This window comes from Zootermopsis nevadensis, unplaced genomic scaffold, assembly GCF_977971745.1.
Source record: "Zootermopsis nevadensis isolate Lab colony 2312 unplaced genomic scaffold, Znev_1.0 Znev_ptg000019l, whole genome shotgun sequence".
NCBI lineage: Eukaryota > Metazoa > Arthropoda > Insecta > Blattodea > Termopsidae > Zootermopsis > Zootermopsis nevadensis.
The window spans coordinates 7,755,401-7,782,236 of record NW_028259151.1 but is presented as its reverse complement, the minus strand read 5'-3'; the positions used below and the strand labels follow the sequence as shown (position 1 = coordinate 7,782,236).

The following is a 26,836-nucleotide window of genomic DNA, read 5'->3' as shown; positions in this document are numbered from 1 at the left end:
TGTTCAACTGGAAACCAGTTCTGAAAATAAAACATCATATATCACCTATACACTACTCTGTGTGTGTGTGTGTGTGTGTGTGTGTGTGTGTGTGTGTGTGTGTGTACATGCATATGCACGTATATTTTACAAATTTTTCTAAATTATGACATTTCAGCTAGTGTTTCACATGGGGCGATGCCCTAAGTGGCCTAAATGGAGTGCCACAACTGCAGGTGGAAGAGAATTCATTACCTGTTCTGCTCCAGTTACCAGTTCCAGTACACTAAGTTGCACTTGAGAGAAGTGAAGCAGTCAAAAAAAAGTTTACATACCTCAAGAAATAGACGTGCATCCTACAACCAAAGCCCTCCCCCTAACAAAAAATATCTCCTACATACAAAATACAACATGGCAGACATACAGTTCAAAGGGTGAATCACAGATGACAGTATGAATATTTCATACGTCAAAACACAAACACAAATTCTTATAGTCTTACAGATATATTAAATATTCTTCACTCACTTAGAAGCAGCCATGAATAACAACCCAATTGCCAACATATTCATGGTGTTCTGTAGGGACTTGACATAAAATGAGTAAGACAGCCCATAGGTCATATATTACTCACCCTACTCAGCAATCCCCCCCCCTCCCACCAAATCTAAATTCACAGAGACAGAATAGGGTGACAGTGTGTATTTTTGTTCTAGTCACTCTTCTTTTCCTTCATCACCATATGTGTATACCAGAGTGCCTATTTATAGCTTTTGTCTCACACCATTAGCAACCCTGCTCTTACATTCCTAACTAAACGTGAATATATAGTAGCACACCAAAATACAGCACATGTGAAAACCACCACCAAAGTGCAGGGTTTGTTTACGACTCACAACAATATTTCATTACTGTACCAAACCTGCTGAGGGCTCTGCACTAAACATGAATGTTATTTATGTAATACAAAAAAAAAAAAAAAAAGGCGAGGTTCTCAAAGTAGCAATTATGAAGATTAATAATTAAGCAATAAGGATAAACAGTTTTACTCAAATTATTTATTTTAAATAGTATATAGTTCTAAGAAACTAAAATAACACATTAGAAATGTCCATTTGCAAACCATCAATGTTCAATGTGCAAGTTGTTCACTGATTGTACCCTCACTGTCAAACAGCTCATGTTTCTCCACAAGTTTTTACTCAGAACATCAACAGCTGGATACATAAATTACTATCAGAGGATCTCTTACTGTTCTCTAAGTTCAACCCTTTCCTCTAAGATTAAATTATAACACAGGATGAGTCAAATTAAGTTAATGTATGACATTTGTTACAACTAAATAAATTTATGCTACAAGTGCAGTTTTAAAGCAACGTACTTTCAAGCTTTGTGGTAAAACAGGACCATGTAACACAGGTTGCATTATTCACTGCATGTCAGTGCAAGTTTTACACTTCCTGAACAAGTGGGCTTATCAATAAAGAACGGCTTTGAGAAGTTATATTATGTGCAAATCAGTGCCACGTGAGTCAGCAAATTGTAGTCCTAATGTTGCATGTGACCGACTGTCCACTCTAGTCACAATTTAAAACCAATAATGGGAACCTCACTGAGCAAAATTACAAGATGAGTGGAAAGGTGCACTCCAATTCAGAGAACACATGACCCAAATGTGTTCTCTGAGATAAAGCATACATCAATGGCCTTGCAGTTCATTTACTGCTGCAAAGCTAACTGTACTACAGATACACTACATGAAAGACAGCAATTATCTTCAATTGTAAAGGGTTCTGCCGATGGTATATCGCAATCTTGATCATCGAGTTTTTCTAATGGTACCCCACAGCCCTTACACCTGAGATTGAAAACCAGATCTGTTTTCATTCTCATTGGGTGATTATTCACTAACATATTATGAATGCCAAACATCAACATGTCAGGCCCTTATGTAGTTGCGACAGATGGAAATGGAGAAAACTCTAACATGCAGATTAAATAAAATTATTTTGTTTCAAGATATGAATCAGTTGCATAGAAATGGTATTCTATCCATGTTTATAGACATTATAACAAAACACACATGCTTAAGGGGCCTATTCTTTGAAATAACCTCCTGCATTGGCTATGCATAAACGAGCTTATTTCAAAACAGCACATGTCGCTTTCTGAATGCTTTCATGATTGTTCTGTATGTCAGCAGTACCATAAGAGTTCATCTCATGTCTGTGATTTCTGGTTCTACCAACATGCAAGAAACTCAAAAAAAAGTTTCAAAATTTTATATTCCCTTTTGTAAACTCAAAGCATGCCTCAAATACAGTAAAACTGAAGACAATGATTCAACACACAAAAAAGAAATAATTTCAGAATATCATCAAACCAGTCATCTCATTCACAAGAATAATCCACAAAACAAATTCTATGAAGACTGGATTCAGAACAGAAATATCTCACATGAGGTTAATATGGCGATTATCAGGAATTATACTGATGGACAAAATGAGAAATGGAAGAAATGTGAAAATTTTAACAAGTGGAAAATCAGGTAGATAAACAGTACAAAATAAAATACCTAGAATATGGAACAAATGTCCCTGAATGCCTACTGTGGCAGGCATGTGCCAACAGGAAGGTGTGACATTAGCTGACCATGGAAAAGGAGGAGTAATTAATTCCATTAGCCTTGAAACAGAATGAAAGAAAATTTCTCTGTGGACAAGATATATTACTTTCTACTGCCTTGGCCATCTTCTGCACTGGTTCTGAAAGGATCCTTCCTTTGGTGATGATGACATTCCTTTTTATTAGCCCTGTTAAGGGCCTTTACTATTCCTCATTCTACTGACCTGGGCAGGACACTATGCCCTCCTTGCCTTCTGTGGCTGGCAAATCTTTTCATATTTTCCTGTCTTATCCTTCCACCCTTTCTCTATAAACCATCCACATCCTAGCCCCATTCACTTCAATAGAACAGAAATTATTCACACTCCATAGATCCTTCATAGGCCCAAGCCAAGGATGTAGAACATGTCATAGCAAAAATACAATTGTGATTAAAAACAAAAGTCTACGGGAAATTTTCACTGAATAAAAGTAACAAAGCAACTGTGAAAATTAGATAGGGGAGAACTTAATTTACATGCTTCAACACTGTGTTGTGAAAGTAGTTAAACCAAAGACGTTGAGGTGGGTGGAACACATAAAGCACACTGAAGGGAAAGAACTGCATTTCAAATTTTGACTTGGAAAACAGACTACATGGAGGATGTGAAACATAGCTGGGAGGACAATACTGAAATGAACCTTATAGAAACAGACTATGGGGTGTAAAATGTCTCAAAATAATCAAATGGACAGCTCTTCAGAAGCAAAGAATTTAGTTATAAAATAACAGGAGCAGCCAAACACACTTCAACTGCTCCTTATAAATGCAGTTATGTTCAGAAGTTCTTCTTCAAAGATGATTCCATGCACATTAAATATAAGGTCAAGAGACACAGTCCACTTTGCAGATTTAAATTACACTTTAAAATAAAGAGAGGCAGAGCATTTACCTTGGAGTAAAAATAATGACAATATATTGTACACAGTGAAGAACAGAAAATGCCACTGATACAAGAAACAACCAAGCAAGCAAGTAAACTTCTCCATCAATCACTACATCATTGACTGCTTTAACAAAACACAGAGACACATAATTTAGGTTGTCATCATTCCTGTTCCAGCTACACTCCAGAACATGAAAATACCTGTTACATTCTGAACAAAAAAGTATGTATATTAATATATTTGCCATGCATAATGGCACCAGTTTTAATACCATTGCACAGCTCTAATGTCCACATCATGTACAATGGACATGACTGTCAACCATCCAGCTACAATTCCACGGTCCTCTCACAAGAGGTTACATATGGAACATCACACGCAATAAATTCAGAAACAAATGTCAGGTAAACTAAGCATAATACCTTAGTTTCAACAAGTACAAATGCCAATATAAGTTTGACATTCAATGTCATGATGGAGATATTAGACAGAATCAAAATCCCATAAAACAATATTGTAACAAACTAATACCGACATAATATATGCGACAATGCACACCACTTGTAGAAATGAGCAGAAAAAACTCAAGATATTAAATAAATGGGTTGCTTCGGAAAGAAATTGGTGCATTAGTCCTGAAGAATCTTACAGAAACCAAAAACATCGTAACGAACTGACCATACGTCGTTTGAGAAGCCACGGAAACCACTTAACAGAACTCCTAACATTTTCAGATATAGGCTCAAACTGTTGTGTTACAAAATGTACTAGTTACTACGTCGTTAAAGAGACAACTTAAAGCTAACATGCCAACTGCAAATGGATAATCTGTACATATCAAACCTCATGCACACACCCAACCCTCGTTTGCCCAAGACCAATCATCACCAGATTTCATGCAAATTTAAAGCGTTTTCAAGCAACCAATGAGGCGCACAACAATAATGCATACAAATTAAATACTTCATGCCATAACAAGGAATGAACAATCGTAGGAAGTAGTCGGACATGTCCAATCCCTGTCAGTTTGCCACATCACTTCATTAAACGAAAGTTACTCAAACGGCATTCCATTACTTACAATTTAAAGAACTACGCTTCCTAGTTGTTGTTCACAGTCCCAAAAATCATTCAATGTTGCTCTCGCTAAAAGATGCCACTCACATAAAGACTTAGAATTAGGGTGTGACCCATTTCCACGCCCGAAAACTTCCTACACGTCAACTCTGGAAATGCCGACACGCCATCTTTGACTATAACACCACTGCGCCATCTGCGAGTAGAAATTTCAAACGACACGAAAATGTACCACCATAGTTGGAACGCCAAGTGACTGACTGATACCGCCGCAACACGGAATGATTCGTCGATCGATCCGTTTCTTCAGTACTCGTCACCGACTGCTGATGGTAACGACGTCACTTCGACGCAACGCGAGATGATGAACGCAATTCTTCGAAGTACATGGAAATGACTGGTTAGTCCAACCGTCTCTACTTCCACGTAAATCACTCATGCTGATTGCCAAAGCAATCGTGGCGATGGGAAAACTTCTTAGTCCCTACCGATAGTCGAAGCCTGATCATACAGGACCACAGACAGTCTAATTATACAGAACGTTTTGAAGACAATGATTAAAAGCAGAATATGACAAACCGAGTTTCGTTTTCCATGGGCTGGACTGTTTCGTCGACACTACGCCCAGAATGGACGAGGTCGACCTGGGCTGTCACACAGCGGATATTTGGAGCTCTTTCCTTAGATCAAAGACAATGCTTGTCGTTCATTTCCGCCTAATTATGGAGGAAAATCTTGAAACTTATATAATTATTTAAATAATTTCATTAATTAGAATTTTAAAACATGTAGAAACACGGTTTCAGTCGTAATTATGTCTTAAATGAAGTATTCTTTAATTGTTCGCAGTCGTTATGTCCACGGACATTTTGTGCTATCAAATGTTTACCCAACTTATTTTACATCCTGATTATTCTAAATCCACCTTTTCTCTATCTATGATGCAACAGAACTATATTTTTTGCCACACAATCTGTTATTAATGAACTGTCCAACAAGTTACGTGTTCTGAATAAAATAAAGTTATGGCGCAAACTTTAACATCCCGAAGAGGTGGACTTTAGTCAACAACAATCACCAGCATAGAGTATCACGATGGAGGTTGAGAGAGTCTAATATATGGAGATGTGTGCTGTCGTCCGCGATTGCTATAGAGTTGCGTTTTAAATGGTATAGTACACTCTGAAAAAGGACGTGCTTTACATAGATTTCAGTGAAATAATGCAGTTGAAAGCTGACATTCCAGATTTCAGAAAATAATTGTAACTCATCATGCATTCGTGTGGAAATTTTTGGAACTACAAAATTATCAGAGGGGGACTGAAGTTCTGACAGTTCAGCTTGATTAATATACCGTATTTGCTCGATATTAAGACGCACTTTTTTCACATCTTAAAATTTATAAAATCAGTAACAAAAATACAATTTACTATCTAATATAGCACCATACTGTCAAAACATCACTAAAATAGTAATTAAAATAGATACTATTGCTCTTACGTATAAAATACATAATTTTAGTTTTCTCAAAGTCAAGTTCCACAGTTTTCAGTACACAATTGCTATATGAAGTCAATATGACCTTGAAGAGTTTTTCAGTCTTCAACAGACTTTACATGTTTGAACGTACGTAGCCACATTGGTGATGTTCATCATCAACAATAACTTATTCATCCCTCGGAATACACTTCCTGTAATTTTGCTGAAAGTTCTAGCCTGCTTCGCTTTTGGAGATGTTGTGTGATGCCACTCCACGCTCCGTCATTTCGATTCTGGATCTCGATGGTGGAACTAACTTTCGTCCGTGAGCAAGAGGGGAACCTAATGAGATCCAACCTTCCCGATATCACCAAATATGGCACGATATCCTATGACACGCTGCGCAGCAATTTTCCTGATCATTGTCCTTCAATCCTCTTCATCAGACAATTCGTCCTTTGCTACGAGAACTTTGGTTGGATGGATGTATGGGAGTCAGACCCAGAAAGGCTGAGACCACTTTGGCTTAAGGCCTCTGCAACTTGGGAGGGAAATAAATCATTTTGGCTGAAAGTCCTGCCTCCTGATGAGCTACACAATTCTGAAAACTGATGACTGAAACATTCTGAACTATACAAGATGTAAGATTTTGAATGCTTCTTCTACAATCTGTGCTTAGGTTGTTACAACCTGAACATTAATCTTACATTACATAATACACCTCTCCAGCTTGGTCTTCTAACCATAGCCTTATAATGCAAATCATTAATAATATATGATTAACCTAAGCATGGGCTGATTGATTTTGTAATTGGTGCTTGAATGTACCCAGGCTGTTTGACTCTTTATCAATGAATAAAAAACATGCATTTTTTACTGGTTGATGCTATTTATATTGTGAAAAACAACAAAATTTTGTATCTTAGTTATATTAGAAATGACTTTCTTCAGTAGTAACATTAGCTTCATATTCTTTCCCTGTCAGGTAGGATGTCAAACACAGGCATGAAAATTATGTTATTAAAACAAATTTATGTCAGTATTATTGCGTTTACTGTGTCCGTCCTTTGCAGGACAGTCTTTACAAATATTCATCCAAACCATATTTTATGATGTAAGGGAAACAGCCCAAGATTCTCCACTTTAAAATAATGCAAATTAATAAAAGAGAGTAAACTGTAGCAATATGAATATGTAGAAATATAATTGTAAGAAATAAAATCAATTTATATATAGCATTGGTACCAATGATTCATGTCTCATTTAAACTATATCATGTACAAACTTTGTCACTTCATGCCTTCAGAACCTGTAGTATTGTCTAAATATTAAAAAACATCCTGAGACATTTAGAATTCTCCTCAGAGTAGTAAGCCTTGTGACAAATAATGATAATGCTTTACACTGCTCAGACTTCCTAATAATAGACTAGTGTAAGGACTGGATGACAGCGAACACATGAAAGTGGTTTTAATTATCTGTCCTGTTATCAAATTAAAAATAAATATGTCCTGTAATAAATGCACCAATGCCTTTATCTATTTACTGTTGTCAATATCCAGAGTTATAGTCAAAGTTATGGCCAATAAAGATCCTTATTTCATAACTCAATAATTCATTTTACAGTGAGAATTATGTATCAAAAATATTTACTGCATTCACCTCCATTACTAGTTCTGATAAAGATAAATAACAAAAACTGTAGAAAATAAAAGCAGCACCATAGCATCAAAAAAAAAAGAAGAAGGAATTTCTGCATAGGCTCAGACACTGACCTTTACCGAGTAGATATACTAATTTTAATAGCCGACCATAAAGAGAGAGCCAGGCACACAAGTAAGGCAAGACCAGTTCAGGAAATGACGCAGGAGGGACACATATGAGGAAGTAGCATTCTTACTGGACTGCCAGATAAGGAAATACTAATTGATATTCAATTAATAACAATTCTCATATACAAGTAGTTAGTAAATGCATTACATATATGTTTTTAGAACTGTTAATGAAAAGCAAGAATATGTAAACATGCTTACATATATACATAAGTAAATACAGTACAATGATGCATCAAGAAGATCTAATGAATACAGTATACATAATATATATCTGCAGTTATGTATGTTTATCACATTCTCTATTCAAACGTGTATAATAAATTGATCATGCAAGTACAGACAGTTCAGAAAGTTCCTATTCTACAAACAAAATACATTTTTAAGCCATAATCAAAACGTTTATAAAAAACAGTGTTGCATACAATGAAATAAAGTTATTACATTTAACAATTTCTTTGCTCCTAATAATACCTGTATTATGTTTTCAGAACCTAATTCTAACTAAAATGAACTGATGCTATTTGTGTTTCGAACAAAATGATCATAATAGTAGTACATATGACTGATATTATCAGAGTTTAGAATTTAAGTGGCAGCTATTACAATACTGTACGTTTATTATACAAGAATCATTTCAATTTTAATATGATCATACCAACACTAAAATTGATTCAGATATAACATATATATTGCTTTTTCAGTTCACAATCAACTTTAATGGCCACCAGCTTTCAGATATGATTTTATGATGTAATAATATTTATTTATAGTCCATATAAAGGGTGAAAGGCTAACAACCTTGCACCGTAAAAAGGAAGATGTTTCGAAACCTCAATCAAAGCCTTGGGACAGACGGACCTAACAGAGGACCGAATCGAAGAGGAGAATTGAGGAGGCCATGGACCGAATACGGACCGGAGAGCCATAGAAGAAGAAGAATAAAAGGGCGAAGAAAGGTATAAAATTATTTCTTTAATGCTTCTTTTCCTTGAGCTTCAAAGCTAGTAAAACTTTTACAGTACTGAGAGTCTGGAATTCCTATTTAAATATTTTTCTCTAAGATATGAGATAGTACCACTGTTACTTCAAATGTCAATACTGCTTCATTAAGGTCCTCATGTATGTGTTAGAAACCAAGTGTATATTAATGAAACAATATTTATTTTAAAAAAATTTTAATGATGGTAAAAACCATGAGAAAAATGTTACTCTCCAATCAGACTGGAGACTTATATAAAGGTCAATGTTCTCTAGTAGAGCAACTTTTTATTAATACATAAATTGCAATTATTTGGCACATGTTAAAATTTCTGTTTTGAAAGTTACTTAAATTATAAATTAATTTAATATTCTTGATTTATTTAATAATACATCTGTACTGAATTAACAAAACAAAAATTAATACACCATTTAATTTTATTATTTACTGTTACAGTTGTCAGCCAAGTAAAACTTTTAATTGATTTATCATTTACCACTATTCAATTAAGTGGCCAATTAATAGAAACATACATGAGAAGTACAATGCCATTTATCACTGAAAGGATAGTAAAACATTTAACAGAATTCTGAGCCTATGAAAAGTGATTTTGCAATGCTTTACAATTTTGCAACACAGTGTTTCTTGCACATAAAACAAGTGTACACATTAAAAACTAAGAACCATTAAAACCACAAACATCAAACATTCATATCACTATCCCAGCGAATGTATACAATAAGTAAAGCTAATTTTGCATTCCAAAGTTAAACACTGATAATATAAGGTCATATATCTTAAATGAATAATCAAGCAAAGAAAATAATCAATGGTAAAGAGTTAGTCACTTAATGATACCGCTGAAATAATTTATCACAACAGCACTAATCAAATACTAAAACTGAATTTCAAAGGAACTACACTGAAAAATACAAATTTTCAAAATTTGTTAGAGGAAGCATTAAATTTGACATTCTAAATTTTATAATTAGTACCTTTGATTATTTAATTAGAGAAAATAGCATTTTCCATTTTAAAACCAATGCCTCTAGTTAAGAGATAATATGATATGAATAATTACAGGAAGGATCTTGAACAAGAAAACTGAACACACTCCACTACGACTCTGAGCCAGTGCACATAGCTGAACAGACTAGCTGCTGTCAGCAGAGTGCATTCATGATTCCTTATCCAAGATTTTGTCCTGCCCTATTTCTTAAATGTCAGAACGTTCCAGTATGGTATTGATAACATTGGGTATGTGGACAGATATCGGGCCAGCTTCTGCAATTTCTATGAGATTCCAGATTCTTGCTACAGTGAATATGATGATGGCTATTTTATGGTTGTTGTACCACGTAGTATGAAGTAAGATTACTAATGTCACAGAGGTACTTGCTGCCTCCATCATCAGAGTGATGAGTACTCAACAAGCACCTCTGAAAGGACAATAAACTTCTATCAGACTATATGTTGCAAAATCCCAAAAGACAGCCATCATTTTGCGATTTGTTTTAAAAGATATAACAGCAAACTACTTTTCCTCAGCAGTCATCTAGATACACTGATAGAACAATTCTATTTCTTTTACAATTTTTACATTCATATTTCTATAAACAATATACACAGGCAGCATTACAGAAAACCAAAGAAGCTGGGAACTACTGTTATACAGCCCCTATGACACAACAGGTATTTCACTTGTTCCTTCTCTACTTTTGATTTTTAAAATCCTTGATTCGAGTATTTTTCCACGTGTTAATGTAGAGTCCCTATGTTGCTCTCACTATTTATTTTCTTCAATAACTTTACGCTCATACCACATTACTAGTCAATTAATAAAACTATAGTTTCATTCAGTTAGTGATATCGACCCACTCACCCCGTGTTGAAAGCAGTCCGATGCTTTGCTGCACAAAGGCCAGCACCTGCAGATCGATGTCGTGTGCCCTCTCCTTGGTTGACAGGTTTATTATGTGCCTGGTCACATTAAACAAATATGAAACATCAGTAATAACATATCAATCTACAGTTGCCTAAGCTGTGATATGTCATCATTTGATTTGAAAAATGAGCATTCTTAATGTTCATCCACCTAAATGTAACCGTTTGTATTTCTGTGTAGAGCAGCATCAGCATAATGCCCTTCTGACATGGCATACATCCAACTATTTTAAGTTGTTAGATCAAATACCTCTGATTATGCAAATATACTGATATGACCTTCTGGCATCACTCCCTCAAAATTTCCCACAAGGCAAATTTTGTTATGAATGTGCAATAAAAACAAAATAACTGTGAAAAGTATATATTTACTGTCCTGCTTGATATCAGTAACAGACGTACAAGGCATCTGAAATGTGTTAATGGATAATAAATATACTTACACATTATTATGACACACCTACCATGCATTAAAATTTACAAACACGGATACAGTACATGCAGATAGCCTCAGGACTATTTCATAAACAAGCAAACACATCGTGACGTCCGTCATAAAATTATGAAGGGGCATATAGGGTACAACACATGAAGCACGCGTGACGCACAGTACTATGAACATACTTTGTACGGTCGTGTGGCCCCAGCCTTAGACATATGGTACCTGAACCACTAAAAATTTATATAGGTCAACTCATTAAGTTTAATATTCATTTAATGTCTTCTGTAACATTGGAAGACTATAAACACAGCTTTTTCTACTGCACTTTATGAAAGGTTGCATAAGAATTTAAAGATAAACTGTATTTCCTTAACTTCAAGATTTTTTTTTTTACATTCTAAACTTCTGAAATAAGGCAGCATCTATCATTTGATGCTGTCTAAGAATCAGTGTTGAAAACTGATATTGTATGACTACAGCGCAAGGAAAATCTTTATGTCCATAACACTAGTCATGGGACAGTAAACATAAGAAAGATTCAGAATGCATTAATACAAAAAAGTTTTATGTTTGAATATTAACAATTCCTGCTGTAATATACATATTTTTCTCCTGAAAACCTATTACAAGATTAAGGTTGTCTTACAACCAATGACATCTTAAAACTGAGGAAATAAAAAGCCAGTAACAGAAACATTATGTTTAATATGGGGGAACTGTTACACACTATTCTGAGTGCACAGATTTCAGGCGCACACCATTTTAGGCCAACCCTAACTGATATCAAGATTAAAACTGAACCCTCTGAATTACGTCAAACATACACACACTGAGATATCCAACTGCAATATAAATGTGTATATACCTGGCCTTGAGTGCTTTCATTCTTTGCTGCCTCTTCTCCCCGCAGTCTTGTTGCATGCACAGCCATATCAAAGCTGTGGTCTGAGCAAAATGAGTTGGCCCGACCTGCAGCATCTGGAGATTCGAGATCTTTTTTGGAAAATTCTACCACAACCCAGGGACAGGAACTGTTTGGTAAGGCAGCCTTATGACGTGGTCGCGGAGACAGCTTCTTCAGAAGTGCGGTTATATGTGAACTAGCATAGAACAGATCATAATTAAAATCCATTACAATAACTGTATGGATGATTTGCCATTTATACAGGATAGGAGTTCCAGAAACGTTATAAATTCACTTTATAATATCTTAGTTTCTATCCTGAAGCAACTGAGAATGATATAAATTAACTGCATAATGGTATATACTAACTATTTAAATACTGGAGTAACATATTTTTAATTGTAGTTAACAGAATGGCAGTGCATATTAATTCTAAAGACCTTCTTATACAGGATGGAACATACTATTTAAGACTATCCATAATTATTCTTTAAATTCCATGCAGAACTTAGTTTTCCCACAAGCAAAAAGTAAATGTAGTATGAAGATTTCTGTCTTCTGGGTTATTGCGCTGTGTAGTCTGGTCGATGTTAACCAACGTTTCAGAGGTCATACTGCCTCCGTCATCAGGGCGCCCTGATGACAGAGGCAGTATGACCTCTGAAACGTTGGTTAACATCGACCAGACTACACAGCGCAATAACCCAGAAGACAGAAATCTTCATACTCACCGCTGTGAGAACCTCAAGTCTTACATAAATGTAGTATGTTTCACATCTGATGAGTATGTAGCAGCTAACAAGTAGTTATTAGTAATTACAATAAGATTCTATAGAAGTGGTGTTTAAAAGTGTGAATTCATACCACAGGAATGAAAAAAAGGCTTACAATGCAGTGGATGTATCATTATCAGACATTACTGTATGGTATTCGTGACCATTCATTTAACATTCTTTTGTGTAAGTTGTGAAACAGACAAAGCAAAACAACAACATACACAAATTCAACACTAGGTAGTTTGCACAGTTAACACAATATTGTCAGATAATGTACAATACATCTGTTTGACATTATACAGATTTTGCACTTGATACAAAAGCTACTACTGACTAATTTATCAAAATTTTAAACACAATAACTTCTAAAGAGGATTTAAGATTTTCATGGCTGCCTTCTGGGTTATAGCACCATGCAGTCTAGCACTCACCACCCTAATGATGGAAGCAGCAAGGGCCTTTGAAGCCTTGGTAAACTTCTGCCAGACTGCATGGCACAACAATCCAAAAGACTGATATCTTCACAATAACTTCTGATGATGTGTGTCCCACGAACAGCAGTAATGTAATATAAATGTTGTTTAGTCAATTTCATATTACTTTAGTCTGTCTTATAATTGTAACTACAATGTGATATTAAAGTTAATTGATAGAATATAATTGTTCTGAATCCAAAATACTCTGTCTATATTATAAGAGTTTATATATGTTCCACATAACTCATTATAATGTATAGAGGTGAATGTTTTGAGCAGAAATAAAATTGTTTTAAAAATTTACATCAAATTATCTAACACTCCATATGTCACATGAAAGAACGTATGACCTCTGGCAGTTCTTCAAAGGAGTGTGAAAAGAAATGTAACTGGAGAAGGCTTTATGTGTGGTCACATTTCATTAAAATGTTTGAATTTTAGTAATATATTTTATTTTAATTAGGGTTTGTAATTATTCGTCCTGATTGTTATTTTCTGGGCTGTCATACGACATAGTCTTTTAGATGGTCACCAACTATGGTGATACTGGTAACCAGCTAGAACAGTGGTCCCCAACCTTTTTGTGCCTACGGGCACATTTGAGAGTTTATGAGATCGTGGCAGGCACCAACCAATTAATAAAGCCAAATTTTCTTTTCTCTGGACAAATAAGATATGGACACCAAATTATACACAAAACAACACAATGTTTAATGATACAAGAAACCATGCAATGAAAAATACGCACTTTTATAAGTACAATTATTATTACTCAAGTGGGAAGTTAGTGTGATGTTTGGCGCTGCATTTCATCGGCCAGTTTTTCAAATCTAGGAGTGTAGGATGATGTTGTTGCTCGCAAGTAATCGTCAAGCTGGGCGTTAGTAAGTCAAGATCTGTGCTTTGATTTTATAATGTTCATTGTTGAACGGCCTTCATTATTCAGTATAACCTCTTTCCGTAACAACACGGGCACCCAAAAAATTCCTTGACGGGCGCCATGGTGCCAACGGGCAACGCGTTGGGGACCACCGAGCTAGAAGGTTACATATTGTCAAATACCAAAAGACCAAAATCAAAATCTTCACTACCATGAGATCTATAAGTCTCACATAATCATTATACACATATATAAAATCATAGTCATTACACTGTGCATATATAATTTTATTGTCTCCCACTTGTAAAATATGTTAAAATAACAGTGCCATTAGAAGAACAATACTGGATGCCATACAAGCAGTCATGCAGTGAGAAAATACACTACACCACAGATACTGATTAAGAATCCATTCATGAGATGAAATGCAAATGACATGTTTAATACAAGTTATTTTCCACAAAAACTAAGTATAAACACAGAAATAAGGAAACTTCTACATACCGTGCACCAGAGAAGCGAGAAGCTTTATTTTTTGGGTATGCTGCTCCAGGAAATCCATGTGGAGCATGATACAGCTGTTCCTCACTGCGGGTTGCATCCCGCCAAAGAAAGGGACTTTGTTGTTCTTCTGCACCGAAAGTCAGCTGCCTTGCAAATATGTTGTCCAGTGACTTGGTAGTCAATGGAGTCTTACACTCACGGTCATGAAATCTAACCAGGAACAAAATCCTGTCACTCACCTAACTGACTTCGTTTTTCCTCAGATTAAGTTTACTTTCTTCACTTAATGTTTATATTTAATATTTTAGTGGAAACAGGTAGAGAGTATGGAATGGAAATCAACATTGAAAAATCAAAGGTAATGAGGATAGCACCGAGAGCAGAACCATTGAACGTTGTAATTGGAAACCAACAGATGGAGAATGTGGAGCATTTCAAGTACTTGGGAAGCATAATCACGACGGACGCCCTATGCACCAAGGAAGTAAAAGCAAGGATAGCCATGGCCAAGGCAGCTTTCGTCAAGAAGAGGATACTTCTCACTAGCAAGTTGAAGAAGAAACTAGCGAAGTGTTACGTATGGAGTGTCGCGCTGTATGGAGCAGAGACTTGGACACTCAGGAAGAAGGAACAGAAATACCTGGAGAGTTTCGAAATGTGGTGTTGGAGAAGAATAGAGAAGATCAGGTGGACGGATCGAGTGACCAACGAAGAAGTATTGAGGAGAGTCAACGAGCAAAGAAGCATTCTGCAGGCGATTACACGAAGGAAAACTAACTGGCTGGGACATATTATGAGAAGGAATGGGTTAATGAGTGATATCACCGAAGGCCAGGTTGAAGGAGAGCGAGGACTGGGAAGAAGATTGACACAGCTAACCGACGACCTTAAACAAGGAAAGAAGATGACGTTCCAGGAATTAAAGCGAGAAGCTGAGAATAGGGAAAACTGGAGAGCTCTTTTTGGGCAGAGCAATGGACCTGTCGTAAGACAGAACACTTAATAATAATAATAAATTTTGAATTAAATGTTGAGGGTATCTGTCACTGCAGAAAGCTGAACGATACCTGTGTTTAGTACATGTTGACAAAATTTATTTATTTTTTCTGGTTCTGAGTGATAGTCTTTGAAAGTGAAAGGACAGGAAATGTTTATACTGGGCCACCTTCATATGTATAAGATTAAACCAAACAAGCAGAGCAGATACATCACATACTATTTAGAAAGAATCCGCTATTTTAACATACAGGAATGCGCAGTTGCACATGGACATGGTCAGTGAATTCAATGTGATGCATCTTGGTAGGACCACTTCACTCTTCAATCAAGGGGAAAAAACTGAACCAACAGATGTTGGGAGAGCCACATCATTTGACCTCGTAACACTTCACGGAATTTCTAGACACATTTCAGTACAACATTTAGGAATTGGTTAAAGAATATGTGAGATATTTTCATTAAATTTAAACTGAATGGTAATAATCTTGGACACAAATTATTACAATTGTTGACTGATCAGAATTTTAAGTGGTTACAGGTAATCATAAAACACTGCAGGATGCTAGCCTAGTGAAATAAAGTTTCTGGGAGGGCTGTGTCCTTTCTGAAACTCTGCAGAAGAGTACTCTCAGTGATTGTGGGCACTTTCAGCAACTTCTGTCCACTGGTGTCACTATTATCTAACTTTCCTCATAATTCCAAAATCAAAACAACATAGAGGAAAGGACTGGCTTACTAAATCAGTGTTAGAATAAATACAATACACAAGTCTATATATAACATAGTGAAATGTCATAATTTCACTTAAATAGGAATTAATGTGACTATGAAATTAATGAGAGGATATTAAGATATGGTAACAGGTTTGGGGCTTCTGAAGAGTTTTTTATTTTATTTTTTATATAATATTATATCCAGCATTAATAACAAGTTTCTCTTTCTTGTTTCATACCTGAAATATTGCTTGTTTCCATCTTCCAAACTGCTGTAACTGACATAATCCCCATAACGAACATGCTTGAATTGAGCCTGAAGTTGAATTCCACCTTCTAACAGTGGCCGAAGTTTGGCTTGCTCATATGATGGAAGACGAACCACTTCTATTTTAGGTCGTGATGATGGTGGAGTATTACTCATTTTTTCTGAGGTTAAACCTCACCTTTTCACATCAAGTTTCATCAACATACTTCTTTCACAGCTTACTGCCACAAAACATGGAAAGTTATACCTGTTGATATAAAAAGTAGCAATAAGTGCACTTCATAGATAAATCCTCTTTTGTTTCCCTTTGTCAGTACAAGCTCTGAATAAAACAAAGTACTTAAGATTGCTGTCTGGAACGTTGGTGGACATCTACCAGATTACACGGCTCAACAACCCAGAAGACAGCAATCTTCGGACAATAAATTAAATTAATCTTCAAGAAATGGATTTGGAGGGAGTAAACTGGACTCATATGGCTCAGGACAGGGTCCAGTGGCAGCCCCATGTCAACACAGTAATGAATCTTCAGATTCCACAAAAGGTAGAGAAATTCTTGACTACTGTAGTTTCATTTTCTCATAAAGCTTGGATGAAAACCAATCAGAAGAACACTATGCAACAGATGAGGAGTGTAAGGTGGGCTGAGTGTATCCTTCTGCTTCTCAGCCAGATCAAGTCAGGTCACACAGCACAGAGTCAAACATACAAATTTTGCCAACTATTACCTTACAGCCAAGTGAGAAGGCTTAGATGAGACGCATTGGCTATACAGGGAAACATGATAAGACCACACTGCACTGAACTTCTCAGGATAAAAATGTCTTATACCACTGTCAAGCTACAACTAAAAGCTTTGGCTGAAAGCTATACCCAACTCTTTATTGTGATTGGCTGTTGTACTGACCAATGAAGGTTAAGCTTCATAAGAAAATGAAATAACTACAACTGAGCATACTGTTAACTTCTTAAGGACTCTGTTCCACAGAGTTGGTTTAGTTTATTAAATCATTACTGACAATAAGGGTATAATTTGACATTTATTATGCACACATGAAAATCAAATGCTCTGCAGTTTTGGTGCACATTACATGCCCTTTCATTTTCTGTAACCTCTAATTTATTGTCAATTTCTTTTATGCAAAAACAATGAAAGTACCTTATTCCTCATCTAAAGATGCACTACTGATTGGTTAACCACCACTGTCCAAAAAGGTGAACCACCATTATGCCAATCATAAAATGATTTTTAAACCATGCCATAAAAGTTGTTTTAACCTCACTCACTCACTCACTCACTTTTCTTTCACGATTAAACATGACGGCTAAATACGTATCTATCCACGCCCATCTACTCCTGTCTAGAAGCTGCGCGCACATCACGCAGTACACATCATTCTAAAAGTAAGATGACCCTTCTGCGTTTGTTTTCTATTGTTAACACGTATGCCAGTTTATTCTTACGTATTTGTATGTTATTTCAGTAGCTACATTACACATATTTTACATTTAGAAACTTTATTTTCGAACACATGCTCCAGAACTTGTAAGAAACCCTGGGATCTACTTGATGTCGAAATGACTTAATTTCAATTTGCGCATGTCACGAACAGGTGTTCAATTGAGGCGCCAGTAGAAAACACCATAGCCAGAACGTGTTAGTTAAGCTCCGTACCCCACAGGCAGCAGCACTTATAATTAAAACTACCAGCTGTTCTTGTATTCTGCTCGCGCGAGTAGCCTGGTAGGTATAAGTATTGTTAGGTGTAACGTTTAATTATTTTTTTCAGTTTAAAAGTTCTGGTATGACAAATGGGTGTACTCATTATGGAAGCCGGTTTTAACACTGTATTGCTTACAAAGCTTGTTTAATACTAATATTAAGAACGTTATGCATTTTACTTTTAAAATTGGAGATAACTCAAGGCCAAAATCAAAATCTGAAGAGTCTTGACTTAGCTTGTCAAGTAACTTAAGGTTATTGTCATAAATTAATTCTGGTTTAAATTATAACTGCATGCGGAGCTTCTTGTTGCCACTTGCAATTGCATCCACTGTTTAACCCAAAATCCTAATCCATACTTGACAAACGTTTGGTAAAAGTTGCCATTACCACCCTTTTATCCTTTTAAAATATGGCACCACATAGTGCACTCTGCCCTCCAAGAAAGTGAAATACTTTCATATATGTAAATTCAGTCCCCTTAGTAATAGTGATGGATGGATTTTTATATTCCTCATAAAATAGCTGTTCTTTTCTAGGCTTAAAAGGGATGAGTGTGCACATGGACAGCTTTTAATTTTTATAGTCATTCTGGGCAGAACCCATAAATCATACTGTACAGTCTTCCAATTCTACAGATTTATCTAAATTAATTGTTCATCAGTTATCAAAGTGAACACTTTTGCTGCCATTTGGGGGGAGAATACAACACAGATGGCATATTTTTTGGAAGTTCCATAATCATACATTAATTCAGAACTACTTAAAGTGGCTCTAGTCTCTAGTATCTGTGGTTGTTTCCACCACCCAAGTATGTTATATTAAGAAATCTGATAAAATTAGAAAACATGTAAATAATTTAAATATCTCAGAAAACACACACTAGTTTATACACTAGATTAAATGTAACGTATAATTTCAGTCTAGTATCTTCCGTAACATATATGTAACACTACAGTACCACAGTGTACATAGTTCACACTAGAATAAGTGATTTATAAAATTCTATTTATAAATATATGTCTATGGTTCTAATTAGAATTCCAGATGATAACAGAATAATTAATGATACAGGGATGATTTATAGCAGACAGAGATTATGTGGATGATATCCTGTGCAGTAAAGGCCAGTTTGTACCAGTTACAGGCAAATATCTTAGGTTAAAGCTACAGCTTTGGCATGAATCATCATCAAGTGCACTACAACCCACATCAGGTCTTGGCATGAATACATTTTTTTGATGTGAATACGGAAGGGTCAATTGGCAAAAACGTGAAATGAAGACGTGTAAGATCCATATCAACAATGTGTAAATATGGACTGACAACAATGGTCAGCTTGTGTGCATTGTAATCTTACATTACTGCCGTCAACAATCCGCTTTCGTTTTTGCGGAAAGAGCTGAGCTGTGAATCGGTTGTAGAAGAAGTGCGTCGTAAACTAGATAATTTTGTGCTGGTAAAAACGTTTTAGAATATCACAAGTACTTATCTTATATAAGAATTATTTCATTACATTACAGAAACGAATTTACGTCAGATTCTCCACTGTCAACTTTTTAAACATAAGCTTTATCAGTTTTTATGATGTTTTCTCTGGTTCAAAAGCTATTAGGAAGACTGTCAGATTTTTGTGTGATTCTTATAAAAAGGAGGATTGTTCCTGTTTCATAACTGAAGAGTAAAAGGATGTTGCAGGAATTTTCTTTGTGTTCAGCTTTGCATGGGGTTAGTGTTGTAGTATTTGAAAATTATGACTATTAAGAAACTGTTAGGTTGGTACCTTATGCATTGTGTGTGTCATTTTCTTACTGGTTTTCAACTTCAAAGATGGAGAGAGAAAATGTGCAGATACTTTGGTACAAACATGTTCATGATGACTGGATGGGTAGGGTCTCTAAAGGAATTCAAATACTGGTTCATGATTGGTAAATATGCTGAACATTAATTTTATATTTTTGTCAGTAACAACCCAAATGGAAACAGGTCCTTGATAATGATAAAAGTGGGTAACCTATGCTGTGAAAATAAATTTTTATACCTTTTTCAAATCTGAATTGTAACCATTTGTTTTCCTTAGCCTTGTAGAAGAAATATACAGTAGTGCTTATAAATTATAATGTATGGGGCCTAAATATATTTATAAATAATTGAGGAAGCAATTACAAGACACCAATCGTGTTTTCTGATCCTGTTTGTGCAAATGTATCTAAATAATTGACAGCATTTCAGATTTTTATGTTCAATTTTCTTGTAAGACTTGAGGTTCTCACAGCGGTGAGTATGAAGATTTCTGTCTTCTGGGTTGTTGCGCTGTGTAGTCTGGTCGATGTTAACCAACGCCCTGATGACGGAGGCAGTATGACCTCTGAAACGTTGGTTAACATCGACCAGACTACACAGCGCAACAACCCAGAAGACGGAAATCTTCAATTTTCTTACTATACATACTTTCACTATGAGACTGGTTGTTGATATGAGTAATAATGTGGATTCAATTTACATTTTAGGAACATACCTGACTAGAAAATATAAACAACTTTTAAATTATATAATGAAAGTAAAGCAATACTGTCAATGACACATCTTTTCTTTATGGTTTTATGGCATGATGAATGGGAAACTTGCCAAATACAAGAGTAGACGTTAACTGTTCGCTTTGTTTTTTAAGTGGTGGATGGCATGCACGCTGCGTAGGATTCTGTTATCAGTGTTTGGTCAAAGTTTGTGCTCTTATATCTATGAATTGGATTGAGAGCCTGTGCTGATGGCATGTTTTTGTCTTTTATCATTGTCAAGCTAAGAAGTGAGTTCAGTGTACCTCTAGTGAAGAAGGAATAGTCTTGGTCTTGCTGTCGTAGAAAGTGGTATGTTTGTGTAGCTAGTTTGATGTTTGACAGATTAAAATTTATGCTGAATATACTTGTGATAATATTAATGTCTTCAGTAACTTTTGTTTGAAATTAATGTGTTATGGATGGAAATCAGAAAGCCTATTTTGCTACTGTACAGGCTTCCAGTTCTTGTTGAAATTCTAAAACGTTTTGTATGCATAGTGTTTTACAGTTAGAATAACAATGCTGATGGCTGCCGGTTGCATACTTGTTACCATAAGAACCTGAAATCTCACCTAGAATAGCTATGTTTAAGGCATTTCTAATAAACTGTTACTGAAAGCTGATAACATAATATAATAAAACTGCATAATGAATAATGAAGTTTATGATTATTTGAACTGATTCACTATGAACCAAATAACTAAACAGTAAGGAAGTATATAAGTACAGTTTCTTACTTTTCTTTTTCTACCATACTTTTATATTTTCTGTCTGACTGAGATAAATAAAATTGTTCCCACCTAAGATTGGACTGCTGCATTTAATTTTTAAGCAACAATGGAATGCCATTTCTGCATTTGATTGATTTATGTAATTTGTTATGGGGTGGCAGGAGGAGGTGACAAAGTACTGGGCTTGACTGAGTAACCCAGCAATGCATTTCACCCGAGCCACCAGCTATGCAGTGAGGCTCTCTGTGACACAGGTAAATGATATCCAAAAGCACATTTGAAGTGCATTCTTTAAGGGCTTTAACAGTCATAAAGTGAAAGGTAATCAATCAACCTCTCACTACCATTAGTCTGAGCATAGCATTTTCATCATATACCTGGAGCATCAGCAGTATAGAGAAGTGAGAAAAGTCAAAGAGTCTTAACCTTTGACCCACAATGAAAGATGTTCATAATATTAATTTAGTTCTGAATAATTTTGAACTGTATCCTGTACTAGTATCTTACCGACTGCATAATAAGAACTTCATTTTGTGTTTGTGAAACAGAGACCATGTAGAAGATAGTTTCAGCAAAACTGTGAGAACTAAACAGATTATTAGCAAAAATAGGGATACATAATGGATAAATTTGATGACAATGAAACTGTGTATGTTTGTAAATACAAATGGAGTGTATGATGGTTATCTTAACTGACACTATAGAAAAAGCTACTCCACAGCAGAATACATTATAAAATTACTTATTTGGCCATTTAAGGAATACAGGTGAAGTACCATGTTTAATTCCTACATCTTGCAGGTTGGGTCTGCGACTGGTAGGCAACCAATTGACCGTCTGGTGTTACCATCTGCATTACTGCTGGCAGGTTTGGGACTAGGGCTTTCGACTTTCAGTGTAAAGCAGTTGCTGGCCACAGCAAGACCTAAATTCTAAGGCAACAAGCAACACTGACCACGGCACACAACAGCATACAGAAGATTTTGATGCTCATCAATGCAATACTGACTTGTGCAGAAAGTTTCAACAGAACAGTGTAATGTCATTTAATGTATCTGTCAACTTTTTGCTGAAAGTTTAAAGTTTTTGTAACAATTAGGCATTATATAATAAAAGTACGGAATATGCAATTATACCATTTTCTTGTAAGCCAACTTATGATATAAATTTCTGAATTTGATATAATCTTCAGTAAGTGCAGTGGGCTTTCCTTGTATAGAAAAGTATTGTTGCATTGAACTGTTCAGATCGAAACAAAATATGTAGTGTATCTGATTTGGGCAGTTCTATTTAGTTTTTTTCTCAGATTATTATGACTGCCATGTTTAAACACAAGCAAGTTAGTTCCTCCTAGAATTGATTTTCACAAGTTATCAAAACTATTAACACCTTCATAGTGCAGTTGTAAATTATATCTTATAAATGGTAATTTTTCAATTCTGTATAGCCTAAATTCAGGGAAATTTTTGTAATTGTGATTTCTGAAATAACTTGCTGTATTTATTACATGGGAGTCTGTTTTTTATGTTTGTTAATGGTTTCCTATGTTTATATTCCTACTCTAGTCCATCAGACCAGGCCTTCACACGTTATTCATTCACGATACACAGGATCATCTCTCAATCTGATAATGCTACAGACACAATTTGTACTCTGTCATTTTACAGAGCCATGTTATTTATTAAAAACTAGAATTTTGTCACCTTTGGTAAGATAATGTAGAAAATAAATTAAAAGCAAACTGTTTAGTTTTGTGTTTTCCTTAATTTTCATCTTACCCATCACAATATTTCGTATTTTCATATCCTAAACTAGTAAACTGACTTGTAACCAGAAGAACCTTTTATAAAATCACAGGTATGTCTCAACAAGACTTCATCAGCAGTGAGGTACGGAATTCAGATGAAGTGATCCTTGCCTATTTATTGGAGCAGAACATGCTAGTATTATACACTTCACGTGCCATTTAAAACAGCATATAAGGGGCTCTTAACTAGTCCGAAAGCACCAGGATAGTTGGCACATAAATAAATCAGGGATCTTCCTAATACAAAACAGTAACTGTGACAATTACACATCTTCATTTAATAGCAAATGAACACAAAAATCATTGAGAATCCTACTTTCTTTCCTGATTTGCTATATTAATTATACATATTAAAATTCAGAATGAAGGATTACAGACATTACATTTTTGTTGTGTAAAACAAATATGATAATTTTATATAAATATAAGGGCAAATTGGAAAATTAAAGCTGTAACACTAAACCAACATACTGCACATTGAGACACTTACCATATCAGTACACCAGTTGAAACCATCTTGGAAGAACTGAGTGCTCTGTGCCCAGCGTCATGACTGTAAACTCTGATTGGAACTGATGGTCAGCAAGACATTCGTCAATGGTAGGTCACTTGGAACAGATCAGGACCAAACAGTGGATGATGATGGCCTCGCCATGCAGAATCTGTGATACTCATGCAACCAGTTTTGAGCTCACAACTTCATGATGAACCTTTGCTTGAGAAACCCCTTTGGCAAGCAGGAAAAAAAATGGCTTACTGAACCTCTGATTGACCATTCCTGCAACAGCTGTCTGCCCTCCTGGTTATGTTGCCATGATCACTGTTCTGATTCAAATAAAGATGTCTAAAATATATTCATGAAAACAACTTTCCCATCTTATGTTGTAATAAGTTCCTTGAAATGTATGATAAAATAAACCAGTAACAAAACTTCATATTAAAGTCAGGACATTTCGAAAACCCGAAAAATTTAATTTGGCTGACAAACACGACTTTGAAGTCAAAGGTGTGTTTCTGACCCCAAACATGACTTTGATCCACCAATCTACGGATCAGGGGGTGATTGAAAACTTAAAAGCCTATTATCTATGTAGACGATCTGCACAAACAGTAGAAGCAATAGGCAGAGATACTGTCAAAACTTCACAGAAGTTGTACATTTACCAAGCAATCCTCAACACTGCTAATGGCTGGGCAGAATTTACCCAAATTTGTCTGCATGCTGTATGGAAGACACTGAGCACCATCATTTGGGATGTCCACTACTCATACACGACTTCACACACTAATGATTCGATATTAATTTCAAGCTTCATTAACAACAAATGTAATACGTCAAACTACAGTGAAAGCATTGATGGCAAACACTGTTGCAACAGATATCCACCACAGAGTGTCTTATTATATTACAATTACATGGCCCATCATCTTACCATCATTTTACTTGAGTAGCTGATGAAAACTGCTGTTTTACATTGGTTGATACTGATAAATGATGGCAGTGTCTTCTACACTTTATCTCTATAAAAATAATTTTCTACTGAGCATTAAATTCTAACATAAATATCCCATTCTACCTAGTTGGTGAAGATTATTTTCCAAAAATAAATTAAATTAAACCGCATCCTAAACGTGACTTAAATTTACAAACAAACAAAACAAAAAAACGCTTTTGATGGCAAGCAGGTCAGTGGAATGTGGGCTTAGGATTTTCATGATTTTTTTGTAAACAAACTGACCCTGTTGCTGACACTGCAGAACCATCAACTGAATGAACAAATCAAAACTGACAGACTTACAGAACTTGATAAAATGTTACTCAAATATTACTGAAGGGATTACTTAATTAGGTATATACAGTAGATTCCAATTAATTGGGCCATCGGTTAATTGAGGCAGACGTTTATTTGGGACAAATGTAAGAGCAAACCTTTTTAACTCTTTACATGGAACTTCTCATAGTTGGGGCAGCCACTTAAATGGGCCAAAGTGTTCTAGTCCTGATGCGTCCCAATTAACCGGAATCCACTGTATCTTAAAATACCATCTCCTTCAATACTGACAGCAGTAGCATCACTTTCTATCACTTCTGTTTATTATCACAAATCTCTTTATGATTCCTTTCAAGCACCTTAAATTTTTCATAATCCTACTTAAATCAGTCAAAAATTCAGGTCACTACCCTTTAACTCGCTGTAGTTGAATGATGAAGACAGAAGATGCTGCATCTGTGATGCCACTCTGAAGACAGCTTGACTCAATGCATGCAGTGTGACTGAGGTATACACGAATTTTATGCAAATGGGTCTGCCTTTAAAAGTAAGATTCAGTTTGACTACACTCATTAATTTGCCAGCAGCCTAATAAGCAGACACAAAAATGAACAAAGCCAAAGATTATCAAGGTGAGATGTTTACACAAACACAAAAAATAATAAGTATTAATTCATCACAACTTTGATTCAAACTCATTTTCTGATTTAAAAAGTTGGCAACAAATGGACACAGGATTAGAAGGAAGGTTACCTTCCCATTTTCAAGTTCAAAACTGTTGTTTTAACAAGAAATAGTGAAGCAAGTTTTTTATACAATTACTTTTTATAAAAAGGAAAAACCATCACACTTCATCTCATTACATAAATGTAGAGAAAAACACAATATAAAACAAACAAAAAATAAATTAAAACAATGTCAGGAACACAAAACTGCAAAGAGAAAAAACACGCCACTTGTTCTTCACATATGTATTGTTCTCATCTTAATGACATTCTTGCTAATCTGAACACAAACCACTTCAACACTTCTGCATCAACTTGTCTCATGTATCTCACATTTTACAGCTACATCGCTCTGATTAAAATTCTCACAATATGGACAGATGGTTTTATACGATCTTGGTTTTCATTTCATCTTGAAACTCTAATAAAAGACTGCACAAACCTGTGGCACATAAACCATGATCTGTGTCTTCTAACAGCTTAAAAACTTAAGTTCTATATTCAGTTTTACTACAAGCTGTTTTATATATACGACTTAACCAAAACTGCTATGATAAGATCAATTTTATGTTATAACAGAGTAATTTCAACTGTTTGTTTACATGGTGCCAGTCCAAAGTTTGTATTGTGGCCACAAGTATGAAGTTATGTCGTATTATACGTGGTTGCCTGAAGATGGAGGTGATACGTTCTGCAAAACTAACAAGGTATAA

General features: G+C 35.4%; 1 protein-coding gene and 1 long non-coding RNA gene across 3 annotated transcripts in view; one reads left to right on the top strand and one right to left on the bottom strand.

Annotated features, from left to right (window-relative positions):
* The window catches only part of LOC110837116 (disks large-associated protein 2), a 45,413-nt gene extending 27,051 nt beyond the window's left edge, over positions 1-18,362 (bottom strand). The window contains exons 1-5 of the mRNA XM_087351618.1: positions 17,967-18,362; positions 16,779-17,054; positions 14,828-15,037; positions 12,114-12,387; positions 10,784-10,881 (exon numbers count right to left, since the gene is read on the bottom strand). Of these exons, the coding sequence (XP_087207744.1) occupies positions 10,784-10,881; positions 12,114-12,387; positions 14,828-15,037; positions 16,779-16,963 (767 nt within the window). The 5' untranslated portion in view covers positions 16,964-17,054; positions 17,967-18,362. The remainder of the gene's footprint in view (positions 1-10,783; positions 10,882-12,113; positions 12,388-14,827; positions 15,038-16,778; positions 17,055-17,966) is intronic.
* Positions 18,363-18,439: 77 nt separating this feature from the next.
* On the top strand, positions 18,440-23,567 carry LOC110837124 (uncharacterized). 2 transcript variants are annotated; one of them, XR_002545589.2, is made up of 3 exons: positions 18,440-18,551; positions 21,981-22,073; positions 22,621-23,567. It is a non-coding gene; the product is annotated as an uncharacterized LOC110837124 (long non-coding RNA). The 2 variants fall into 2 exon arrangements; XR_002545590.2 differs by lacking the exon at positions 18,440-18,551 and adding an exon at positions 21,261-21,397.
* The last annotated feature ends 3,269 nt before the right edge of the window (positions 23,568-26,836 follow it).